The sequence below is a fragment of the Sebastes umbrosus genome, chromosome 19 (assembly GCF_015220745.1).
Source record: "Sebastes umbrosus isolate fSebUmb1 chromosome 19, fSebUmb1.pri, whole genome shotgun sequence".
Taxonomy (NCBI): domain Eukaryota; kingdom Metazoa; phylum Chordata; class Actinopteri; order Perciformes; family Sebastidae; genus Sebastes; species Sebastes umbrosus.
Window position 1 is genome coordinate 1,907,928 of NC_051287.1, and position 11,378 is coordinate 1,919,305.

Sequence of the window (11,378 nt, forward strand, 5' to 3'; positions counted from 1 at the left end):
AAAAATACAATAAAAATAGTAAAATAAATTATAAAATACATATAGGCCTACAAGAAACATAAATATAGAATATAAGAAAAATACAATAAAAATATGAGAAAATACTATAACATTTAAAGACCTACAACAAACATAAATATATAAGAAAAATACTATAAAAATATGAAAAATATTATAAAATATATAGGCCTCAAAAAACATAAATATAGAATATAAGAAAAATTTAATTAAAATATGAAAAAATACTATAAAAATACGTAAAATATATCTGAATAAAAACATTAAGAGCTGTGCAGTTTTTGAAAGTGGTTGTTTTGTGCAGAAATGTACAAAATGATTCAAGAAATGTACTAAGGTTCACAGAAAAAATTATAAAGTATATATAAAGTATATCTACAATATGATATGTAAAATACTTTAAAACACATAATTTGTACTTAAGTAGCCTACAGTACTTGAGTAAATGTACTTTGTTAATTTCCACCACTGTTTGTGTCATAAAGTAATCAACTAATTGATAACAAATATATTAAATGTTTGTCTAATTAAGGCTGGTGTAAGCTAATTAATATTTTTAATTTTTTATGTAATTATTATTATTATTATTATTATTATTATGTAATATTATAATCTTACAAGCTGTTATGATACTTAATTCGTTTTCAAAGTTTGAAACGAGGATATATGCAAATATCCAGTATATGTTTCTATAATGACTATAAAATGTTAATAAAGTCGCAGCTTTCTCTCTTTCTCTCTCTATATATATATATATATATATATATATATGAGTTAATATTGAGGCTATTATGAAGCATTTCTTGTATAATGAAAGTATAAACGCAGTTTCACAGCAGCAGCAGAAGCAGCTCCAGTTTACTTTCGTTTTCTCCTCAAAGTGAAAGTAAACTCTGTCGGTGTGTTTGAGGAGACTTCTGTTCAGCTTCACTGCTTCTCATCGATGATCTCTGAAACTAAAGAGAATCACGTCAAATCTGAACACATCTGGACACATCTGTGGTGAAAGGTGAGTAGTTCTGTCTTTATTAATGTAGATTATCTCTCTGCGTAAAGAAGCGTTTAACAGGTCAAAGTCTGAAGTCGTGTAGCTTCTATTCGGATATTTAGCTGGTTCATTATCTGTCTTTCTGCTTATAAATGCGACTATTTGAACTATTAGTTGGATTAACAAGCTATCAGTGGTGGAAGTAGTACTTATGATCCTTCATGTACTTCAGTGAAAGTAGTAATACCACGCTGTGAGAATAGGGGAGACCAGGGACAGCTGTAACACATTTTGTGATTTACACTGGAAGCCAATTTGCTGTATTATAAATTTCAATGTGTAAACTCCTGAAACAACGTGTTCATAAATGGTTTTATGAAATATGTACATGTTGCAAAATTGATTTTAATACAGTCACACATGCCAAGGATGGTAATAAGGTGTCTCCAATATACATGGGGGCGCGGCTCGGTATTCCATATGATAGAATCATTTTGAGTCACAGTTGTGGAGTAAAGGTCACTCCCATCTGGTCATCTGGTGTATTGGTCATCTGGTCATCTGGTGTACTGGTCATCTGGTCATCTGGTGTACTGGTCATCTGGTCATCTGGTGTACTGGTCATCTGGTCATCTGGTGTATTGGTCATCTGGTCATCTGGTGTACTGGTCATCTGGTCATCTGGTGTACTGGGACAGAAACAGTCATTTTACCTCGCTGATTGTCGTAAAATACACTTCATTCAAAATGGACAGAAACAATAAAACTCATCAAACCGTCTTTTTGTTTGTCTTTCCTCTGTTCCAACAATCATTCATTCTGGTTTGAGAGTTTGACAGAGAGACTGAATAAGTAACAGATATAAAAAAAAAAAGAAGTAATATGTTGGGTCAAGGAAAAGTCTGAAAAATGTCTGAAAAAAAGATAGAAAAAATGTAAAAAAATATCTGATAAATGTCAGACAAATGGCAAAGAAAGGCAGAAGAAAAGTCTGACATATGTCCGAGAAATATCCGGAAAAAAAGGCCAAAAAATGCCTGAAAAATATTGGAAATAAGCAGAAGAAAGGCAGAAAAAAAGTCTGACATATGTCCGAAAAATGTCTGGGAAAAAAAGGCAAAAATATCCTATAAATGTCCGAAAAATGTCAGAAAAAGGCTGAAAAAAGGCCGAAAAATATCCGATAAATGTTGGACAAAGGCCGAAGAAAGGCAGAAAGGAAGTCTGACATATGTCCGAAAAATATCCGGAAAAAAAGGCCAAAAAATGTCCAAAGAAAGGCAGAAAAATGTCAGAAAAATATTGGAAATAAGCAGAAGAAAGGCAGAAAAAAAAGTCTGACATATGTCCAAAAAATTACTGAAAAAAAGGCCAAAAATATCCGATAAATGTCCGAAAAGTGTCTGAAAAATGTCGGACAAAGGCCGAAGAAAAGCAGAAGAATAGTCTGACATGTGTCGGAAAAAAAGGCAAAACAAATTCTGAAAAATGTCCGAAAATATCTGAAAAAAGGGCAAAAAAATATCTGATGAATTTCAGACAAAGGCGGAATAAAGTCAGAAGAAAAGTCTGACATACGTCCGAAAAATGTCTGAAAGATTTCCAAAAAACCACAACATTTAGGCCGCCTAACCCTGCTTTCCGGTGGGTTTGTGTCATTGAATGTGCAAAAAAACAACCAGAAAGGCTACTCGTTTACTGGCAAAGGGGAAAAGAGTATATCGCCTATTTTTAGTGGGTTTTGTTGCCATATATGCATTTATTTTGGTGGAAAAATTGTATTAGTGATAATTGAACAGATTTGTTGGAAAGTCATATCAGACACAAATTATTCTTCCAAGCAGAGAAATGAAATCTGTAAAGTTTGTGACTGAATACTGTTTTCTACGTAGACATCTGGTCCGACCTGCTGCTCCACAGTGTCGCCTAGAATCTGTTTTTTTTTCAAAATAAAAGCTCACATTGTGACTTCCTGTTCACTTCCTGTCTTGTTTTGTCCGTTAACCTCCAGAGATGGCCGGACATCAAAACGAAAGCCCCCAGATGAAGGAACTGCTTCAGCCTGATATAGTGCACAACGGCAATAAGAGCTCAGCTCTGGCCGTCTCCTCCTCCTCTTCCTCCACTGTTGCCATCTGCTCTTCCTGCTCCTCTTCCTTTGCTGCCCCCTCCTCTTCCTCTGCTCCCTCCTCTTCCTCCTTTGAGCCCTCTTCTTCCTCCTTTGCTCCCTCCTCTTCCTCCGCTCCCTCCTCTTCCTCTGCTGCTCCCTCTTCTTCCTCCACTGAATCCTTCAGTACCTGGAATATCGATGGTCGACGGGTGGAGGAGGGTGAGGCTGCGTGGACGCAGACGGAGGACGTCTCTTCATCACGTGTCCTGCTGGACGACCTGAAGAGACTTCCTCAGTGTGACAACAAGCTGAGACCTCTGAACTTCAGCGGGACGCACGCCGTCCTCGTAGACGTAAGACCGAGTCCTCTCAGCGTCTCTGTATCACTCAGAGATTCGCAGTGTAAAACGTAATCGTTGTTGACTTTAACTGTTTTTCAGGTGGCTGTTTTCAACTATGGAGCCGGACCTACTCCTCAGCAAGGGAGAGACATGTGGCACAGCAACTTTGTGAAAATGCCAAATTCACAAGCGAGCTTCATGATGAAGTCTGGATTTATGAAGGTGTGTTTGAGGCTATTATTCACCTGATTGATGTCCACATGGTCAGTAAACTCTAAGGAGGAAATAATGGATTAATTTGATGTTATTGAATTCTGTCCTTAGCAACCGACCCAGACCAGGAGGTGGGACGTGATCTCAAAGCAGCTGAGCGCTCTGTCCAAGAAGACGACAGCGAGCGTCGATGATGTGGAGGTACGCTGGTTACATTAATACACATTTTCTGCAAATCTTAATTTCACACATTGCACATATTCCTAACACTGTGAACAAGTGCCCAATCTATGCTCTCCGTTTTAAACACTGTGCAGCTCTTTTTCCTTTTTAAAACTGATTTTACATACTGTTTATTGTAAATAAAAAGGCAGAAGAAAAGTCTGACGTATGTCCGAGAAAAGTCCGAAAAGTGTCTAAAAAATGATAGAAAAATATTTTTAAAAAAGGCGGAAAAATATCTGATAAATGTCGGACAAAGGCTGAAGAAAAGTCTGAAATATGTACTAAAAATATCCAAAAAGTATCTGAAAAGTGTCCGAAAAAAGTCTGAAAAATGTTCGAAAAATATTTTAACAAAAGGCGGAAAAATATCTGATAAATGTCGGACAAAGGCCGAAGAAAAGTCTGACTTATGTATGTCAGAAATATGTCAGAAAAAAAGTCAAGAAAATGTTAGAAAAATATTTTTTAAAAAGGCGGAAAAATATCCGATAAATGTTGGACAAAGGCAGAAGAAAAGTCTGACATATGTTAGAAAAAAATATTTTTTTAAAAGGCGGGAAAATATTTGATTGTCGGAAAAAGGCAGAAGAAAAGTCTGAAATATGTCCAAAAAAAGTCTGTAAAATATCCGGAAAAAGTGTCAGAAAAATGTCAGACAAAATATGCGATAAATGTTGGACAAACGCCAAAGAAAAGTCTGACATATGTCTGAAAAATGTGCAAAAATGTCTGAAAAAAGGCCAAACAATTTCTGAAAATGTCCAAATATGCTCTTTTTTATTATAAATAAAAACATTTATTTTTTTATATTTATGATTCTTGACTCTTTATGCACCAAAACACAAAAGTAAATTCCTTGAATGTGAAAACCTCCCTCTATAAATACACCTCCGTCTCTCTCTCTAGGACGCCATCATCAAATATAACCCCAAGTATAAAGGTCAGTGGTCGTTTGACGCCCTCTCCAGCTTCGTTAAGGTCAGTGTTCGTGTGTTTACTTTAAATCATTCAATCATCAGTTTTATGTTTAAACCCTCTAACGATGAGAAATTATATTTTCTTTCCAGATCGTCCCGAAAACAGAAAATTACTTCTCCAAACTGTTTCCAAAGATGGCGGCGTTGGCCTTGAGTCTGCCTGATCAAGTGAAGAAGGTATGAAACTCACAGGTTCAAGTTAAATCCTACTGATGATGATGATGGTGATGATGATGATGAAGAGTGTGTCCATGTTTTCAGGCCATCCCGATGCTCCAGCGAGGACACACTGCAGCCATCACGCTGTCACAGGACCAGATATCCTGCCTGCTCGCCAATGCCTTTTTCTGCACGTTCCCTCATCGCAACACAACCAGTTCCAACGCAGAGTACCACAACTACCCGACCATCAACTTCACCAGGTCAGGAAACATCCCTCAGGTCTCCCCTCTGTGAGCTGGCTGTGTTTTAACTCTTTATTCTCCGTCTGTCTGCAGTCTGTTTGGAAACTGGTCTGAACGGAAGAAGGAGAAGCTGAGAGCCATCCTTCATTACTTTCACCTGGTTACAGGTGAGAGGGAGCTGATGCTGATTAAACCTCCTCTTCCTCCTCTTCCTCCTCCTCTTCCTCCTGTTAGTGAGACATTTCAGTGAAGATTGTTGTTTGTCTCTGCAGAGACTAAACTAAAAGGACTGGTGACGTTTGAGAGACGCTGCCTCAAAGACTCGGACCTGCCCAACTGGAGAAAGTAATAATAATAATTATAATAATAATCATCCTTATCAGAATCAGATTTATTGCCAGGTAGGTTTTCACATACCAGGAATTTGCTTTGGTGTTTTGGTGCATAACGTAAACACAGTAAGATAAATGTAATATTAAATATTGCAAATATCAAGAAACTCAAATATAGAATAGAAGAAATATACAATAAAAATATGTACAAGAAATATAAATATAGATTGGAAGAAAATTAAAATAATACTATAAAAATATGTACAATAAACATAAATACGGAATAGAAGAAAAATAAAATAAAGATGTTTAAAAATACTGTAAAAATCTACAAAAAACCCAATATAGAATAGAAGACAAATACAATAAAAATATGAAAATACTGTAAAAAAATATATTCAAGAAACATAAATATAAAACCGAAGAAGATTACATTAAAAATATGAAAAAATACTATAAAAAGTATGTACAAGAAACAAATATAGAATAGAAGAATAATACAAAGAAATATGAGAAGAGACTACCAAAATATGTACAATAACTATAAATATAGAATAAAAGAAAAATACAATAAAAATATTTGTACAGTATATGAAACAAATATAAAAAGACAAATACAATAAAACTATGAAAAAATACTGTAAAATATGTACAAGAAACAAATACAGAATAGAAGAAAAATGCAATCAAAATATGAAAAAAAAATACTATAAAATATGTACAATAAATATAAAATACAAGAATAATAAAATACAAATATTAAAAAATACTGTAAAAATGTACAAAAAAAAAAATATAGAATAGAAGAAAAATTACATTTTTTATTGTAAAATGTGAAAATACAATAAAAAAATATATACAAGAAACATAAAACAAGAACAGAAGAAAAATACAATACAATGTGAAAAAAATACTATAACATATTAATTTAATTATTATTATATTAATATGTATAGAGCACTTGACAGCACATGAATTCTATAATAAAATGGATATTAATAATTCCAGTTATATGATATAAAACAAATAAGTATTGTCATTGTTGTGGCAGGTGTAAGGAGAAGATGCCTAAACTTCACGTCTCTTCACGCGGCACCATCGAGACTGAAGGAACCGGCCTGCTGCAGGTACCAACGGACACAAAGACACACAGCTGGTTCAACCTACTATTTAATTATTATTAAAGGTTCTCATATATGTGTGTGTGTGTGTGCAGGTGGATTTTGCCTCCAGCTGGATCGGTGGAGGTGTTCTGGGTTCTGGTCTGGTGCAGGAGGAGATCCTGTTCCTCATTAATCCAGAGCTCATCGTGTCTCGTCTCTTCACGGAGAAACTCGCAGACAACGAGTGTCTCGTCATCACAGGTACAGTAGTGAAGACGGGATTATTGTTATTTTTAATACATATATAATTGAATTAATATGTTATTTTTGTGTCTCTCAGGCTCTCAGCAGTTCAGCCGGTACTCTGGTTTCGGGGACAGCTTCGAGTGGGCCGGTCCCCATGAGGACCGCCTCGACAGGTAGAACCACCGCGGCTCTTTATGTCTCTTATACCTGGACGTGTTTGTTGTTTTTCCTCACGTATATATATATATATATATATATATATATATATATGTCATATCTGATCTCCGTAGAGACGAGTGGGCTCGGCTGAAGAGGCAGATTTTAGCCATCGACGCTCTGCACTTCAGACACAGACAGGAGCAGTACAACATGATCAAGGTTACACGGGAACTCAACAAGGTGAGAGTTACCGCTGTGTGGACTGTTATTATCTTAACAGTAACATGTGACCTAATAATAATAATAATAATAATATAGTAAAAGCTCATATATAGACATTTTTCACAGCTCACAGCTGTAGTTTTCATCAAACACACAGGAGGAAATAGTGACTTTGTAGGGGACTATTTTCAGTGGCGGATTAATCAACATGTGGTGCTCTAGTGAGTATTTGCGGCAGAAGGACTGTGTATGTGGGATATAGACATTTTTCACACATTTTTCAGACCGTTTTTTTGGACATTTTTCACAATTTTTTGAATATTTTTCACATACTTTTCCACACATTTTTTGGAAATTTTTCACCCATTTTTTGGTTATTTTTCACCATTTTTTAAAATATTTTCAACACATTTTTCACATACATTTTGGACATTTTTTGGTTATTTTTCACAATTTTTTTAATATTTTCTAAACATTTTTCACATATTTTTCAGACAGTTTTTCAGAGATTTTTCACACATTTTTTGGTTATTTTTCACAATTTTTTGAACATTTTCCACACATTTTTTGGACATTTTTCACACATCGATCACTGTAGTTTTTAATCAAACAAACAAGGAGATAGTGCATTTTTTGGGGACTATTTTCAGCGGTGGATTAGTCCACATGTGGTGCTCTAGGGAGTATTAGTGTCAGCAGGACGGTGTATTAGTGGGATTGAGTCAGAATAAACTACAGTGTGAGTTCATGGTGATGAAGGAACATGTCATTCAGTGAATTTAGTGTCTGCTCACCAAACTCGCTTAACAAATCAGGCATTTTAACGCTGGTGTGCTCGCCAGAAAAGTAACATTTGTGGAATAACATAAACCTTAAATGTTACTGCATATAATACAGTCTTCTCACTAATTCGGGATAAAAATGATCCTCAGTCACTCTCTATTTTATTAAAAATCATCCCTCTTTTGTGGTCATCTCACGTTCAGACTCAAACCAACAACAGCTCCGACTTATACTTTAATATATACAGCATGTCTGTAGTATTTCTATTATAGTGTATATTGTTTGCTGAGGGTTTATCTTTTTTACCTGATTTTTTTGTGTGTCCTTGAAGGCGTACTGTGGATTTAAGGGTCACAGCCACCATGAGCCCGACATCGCCACGGGAAAGTGGGGCTGTGGAGCTTTCAACGGAGACCCACAACTCAAAGGTACTTTTTCAATATTTATCCATCAATCAATCTATTGGTTTATTAATTTTAAGATCAAATGAGTCACTTGCCTTCGTGTCCAGCTGTGATCCAGCTGATGGCGGCGGCGAAGGCAAAGAGAGGACTGGCCTTTTTCACCTTCGACGATGAGCAGCTGCAGCAGAGTCTCCAGCGGACGTACAACCTGCTGGTCACAGAGGGAACTACAGTTGGTGAGACGCTTCAGGACATAAACACACGTTTAGTTGTTAGTTTTAAAGAGTTTCTAATGTTGTTTTCCTTCACAGATAAACTGTACGGACTCCTGGAGGATTACTGCGCTGCTCAGCAGGCGTCCAGCGGTTCACATGTGGATCTGTTTGAGTTCATCAGGAACACCGTCAGACCCTCCAGGAGTCAGCTGTGATTCACGGCCGCGTCTCAACTTGCACTAAAATCTAACAGAAATGAAGAAGTTGCTACTTAATTTTGGTTGTTTGTAAAGATTATTGTGCCTTAATTTGATGGTCGACAGCGTAGCGACAGCCAGGAAATGTAGGAAGAGAGAGATCTGACATGATGTAATTAAACCGACGACCTCGTGGTTACACGGTTAACACCGTAACCAAGGATGTAGATCTGTTGTAGAAGCTTTAACGTTCAAAATAACTCTTTACTTTTCTCGTACCGGCCGCTCCAGCTCCGCTCTATCTAGCTTTGTTTGAGGGCGTGCCAAACTAGTCGTTATGCAAATGTGTTACTTGGTGACATCACCACGTTACGGAACAAAAGGGCGGGACTTCAATCAGGGCGTTTCAGGCAGTTCAGGAGTTTCTGTGGAGGAGAGGAACTCCTTTTTGGCCTGGACTTTTTAACTTTGCAGACCTTTTACATGCACAAAAAACACATTAAAGGAAAGGGGAGAAAGTATAATAGGTCCTCTTTAAGACTCCAAAGTTGTTAGTCTAAGAGTAATTAATAAAGCATTTTAGTGTTAGGAGTTGCTCCTACGTCTGAGAGGAGTTAAAGTTAGACCAGTAGTCTCACGTTGTGCCAAACTATTTGGAAAAACATGAGAATAAATAACTCTTAAAGTCATATTTTGATTGTGAGGAGCTACTTTTAGCACTAAAATGCTTTGTGAAGTTAAAGGAGTGACTGTAACTCCGTACAGTCGGAGCTACCTCGTTGTTTTGGATGTTTTGTGAAGACGGTTCCAGATGTATAATGATGTATTTAGAGGTAAACCCCAGAGCTAAACATGCTGCTGCTCATAAAGCTTCCTGAACTGTAATAATTAAAATCAACCAAGATTTATTAACTCCTCATCTGAATGTTTATGTCAGAGGACTCTGCTCAGAAAGATTAAATTAAACTGAAACTAAAATAAGAGTCAGAAAACACCCCGATCATCTGTTTTTTGTTGTTTTATGTAATTTAATAGTGACTGATAACTTTCTCTGCTGCATTAATACTGTAATAAACCTGTCAGATTATTGCAAATAAACATGTGACAGAGCTGCAGACTCACAGGATTTAATGATTAAATGAAGGTGGAGGAGTTTACTGGTAAAACGTCCCAACAGGAGGAGCTGAGAGTCCACAGGTGAACAGGTAAGAGGACAGGTAAGAGTTCTGGTTCAGAAACCAACAGCACAAAGCAGCAAACACTATTTGTTACCTGAGTGGAGGAAAGGTAGACTGGTTTATATATACTGGCAGGCTGATTAGAGGAATGAGAAGCAGGTGAGTGTGTAGGCGGGGCTGGATGATGATGAGTCTGAGGACACCTGGTGGACAGGTAGAGAACAGGCCCTTTTCACAGCATTCGAGTGATCCATCATAAACAACACCAGAACCCTGACCCACCTAAATGGATCGGTATGGAGGACAAAACCTGCCAAAATTATAAATAAATGAATTAATAAATAAGTTAATTAATTAATTGATGAAATGTGCATTAATTACCTTATTTATTTACTGTTTAATTTTCCACTTTTATTTATTTGTGTATTTATTTTTATTGATCTTTAAATTTATTTATTTATTTTATATTTATTTTTTAAATGTATGTATTTTATTTATGGATCAGTATAGAGGACGGAACCTGCCAAAATTAGAAAATAAATAAATAAATGATTCAATAAATAAATATGTCATTTAATGTATTCACAATAATATTAAAAATAAATGAATAAATGAATAAGCCATTAAAAGTAGCAAACAAAATTATATTGAAAATAAATGTAGCCATTCATTAATTGATAAAATATGCATTAATTCCCTTATTTTTTTACTCAGTTTAATTTTCCATTTTTATTTATTTATGTAGTTATTATTTATTTTATAGTTTATTTTTGCATTTATTTTATATTTATTTTTAAATGTGTGTATCTATTTATGGAGCAGTATGGAGGACGTAACCTGCCAAAATTAAAAATAGATAAAGAAATGTCATTAAATGTAGCAACAATATTAAAAATAAATGTAGTCATTAATTAATTGATAAAATGTGACAAATTTATGTGTTAATTTGCTTTTTAATTTAGTTACCTTTGTATTAATTCCCTTATTTATTTACCTTTTATTTATTTATTTATGCATTTATTTTGTATTTATTCTATATTTATTTTATATTTACTTTTAAATATGTATTTATTTATGGAGAAATATGAAAGGAGGACGGAACCTGCCAGGATTAAAAATAAATATATAAATGACTCGATAAATAAATATGTCATTAAATGTAGCAAAAATTATATATAACATAAATGTAGTCATTAATTAATTGATAAAATGTGTCATGAATTGATATTTCTGTTTAAATTGACTTTATAATTCAGTAACCTT

General features: G+C 35.1%; 1 protein-coding gene across 1 annotated transcript; it reads left to right on the forward strand.

Moving 5' to 3' along the window:
* Window positions 1-879: 879 nt before the first annotated feature.
* Window positions 880-9,015, forward strand: pargl (poly (ADP-ribose) glycohydrolase, like). Its single transcript, XM_037753718.1, has 16 exons — window positions 880-1,027; window positions 3,020-3,469; window positions 3,557-3,679; window positions 3,782-3,871; window positions 4,802-4,873; window positions 4,963-5,049; window positions 5,134-5,294; window positions 5,370-5,443; window positions 5,549-5,621; window positions 6,660-6,735; window positions 6,825-6,972; window positions 7,052-7,130; window positions 7,248-7,356; window positions 8,453-8,549; window positions 8,633-8,761; window positions 8,837-9,015. The coding sequence occupies exons 2-16, from the start codon at window positions 3,020-3,022 to the stop codon at window positions 8,953-8,955; spliced, it is 1,887 nt and encodes a 628-aa protein (XP_037609646.1). The 5' UTR covers window positions 880-1,027; the 3' UTR covers window positions 8,956-9,015.
* The last annotated feature ends 2,363 nt before the right edge of the window (window positions 9,016-11,378 follow it).

Excerpts from the sequence above, each read along its gene's own strand:
- pargl (XM_037753718.1), top strand. The coding sequence starts at position 3,020 with ATGGCCGGACATCAAAACGAAAGCCCCCAGATGAAGGAACTGCTTCAG. Across the intron at positions 3,680-3,781 it reads TGAAGTCTGGATTTATGAAG|CAACCGACCCAGACCAGGAG; the intron begins GTGTGTTTGAGG and ends TTCTGTCCTTAG. Across the intron at positions 5,622-6,659 it reads GACCTGCCCAACTGGAGAAA|GTGTAAGGAGAAGATGCCTA; the intron begins GTAATAATAATA and ends TTGTTGTGGCAG.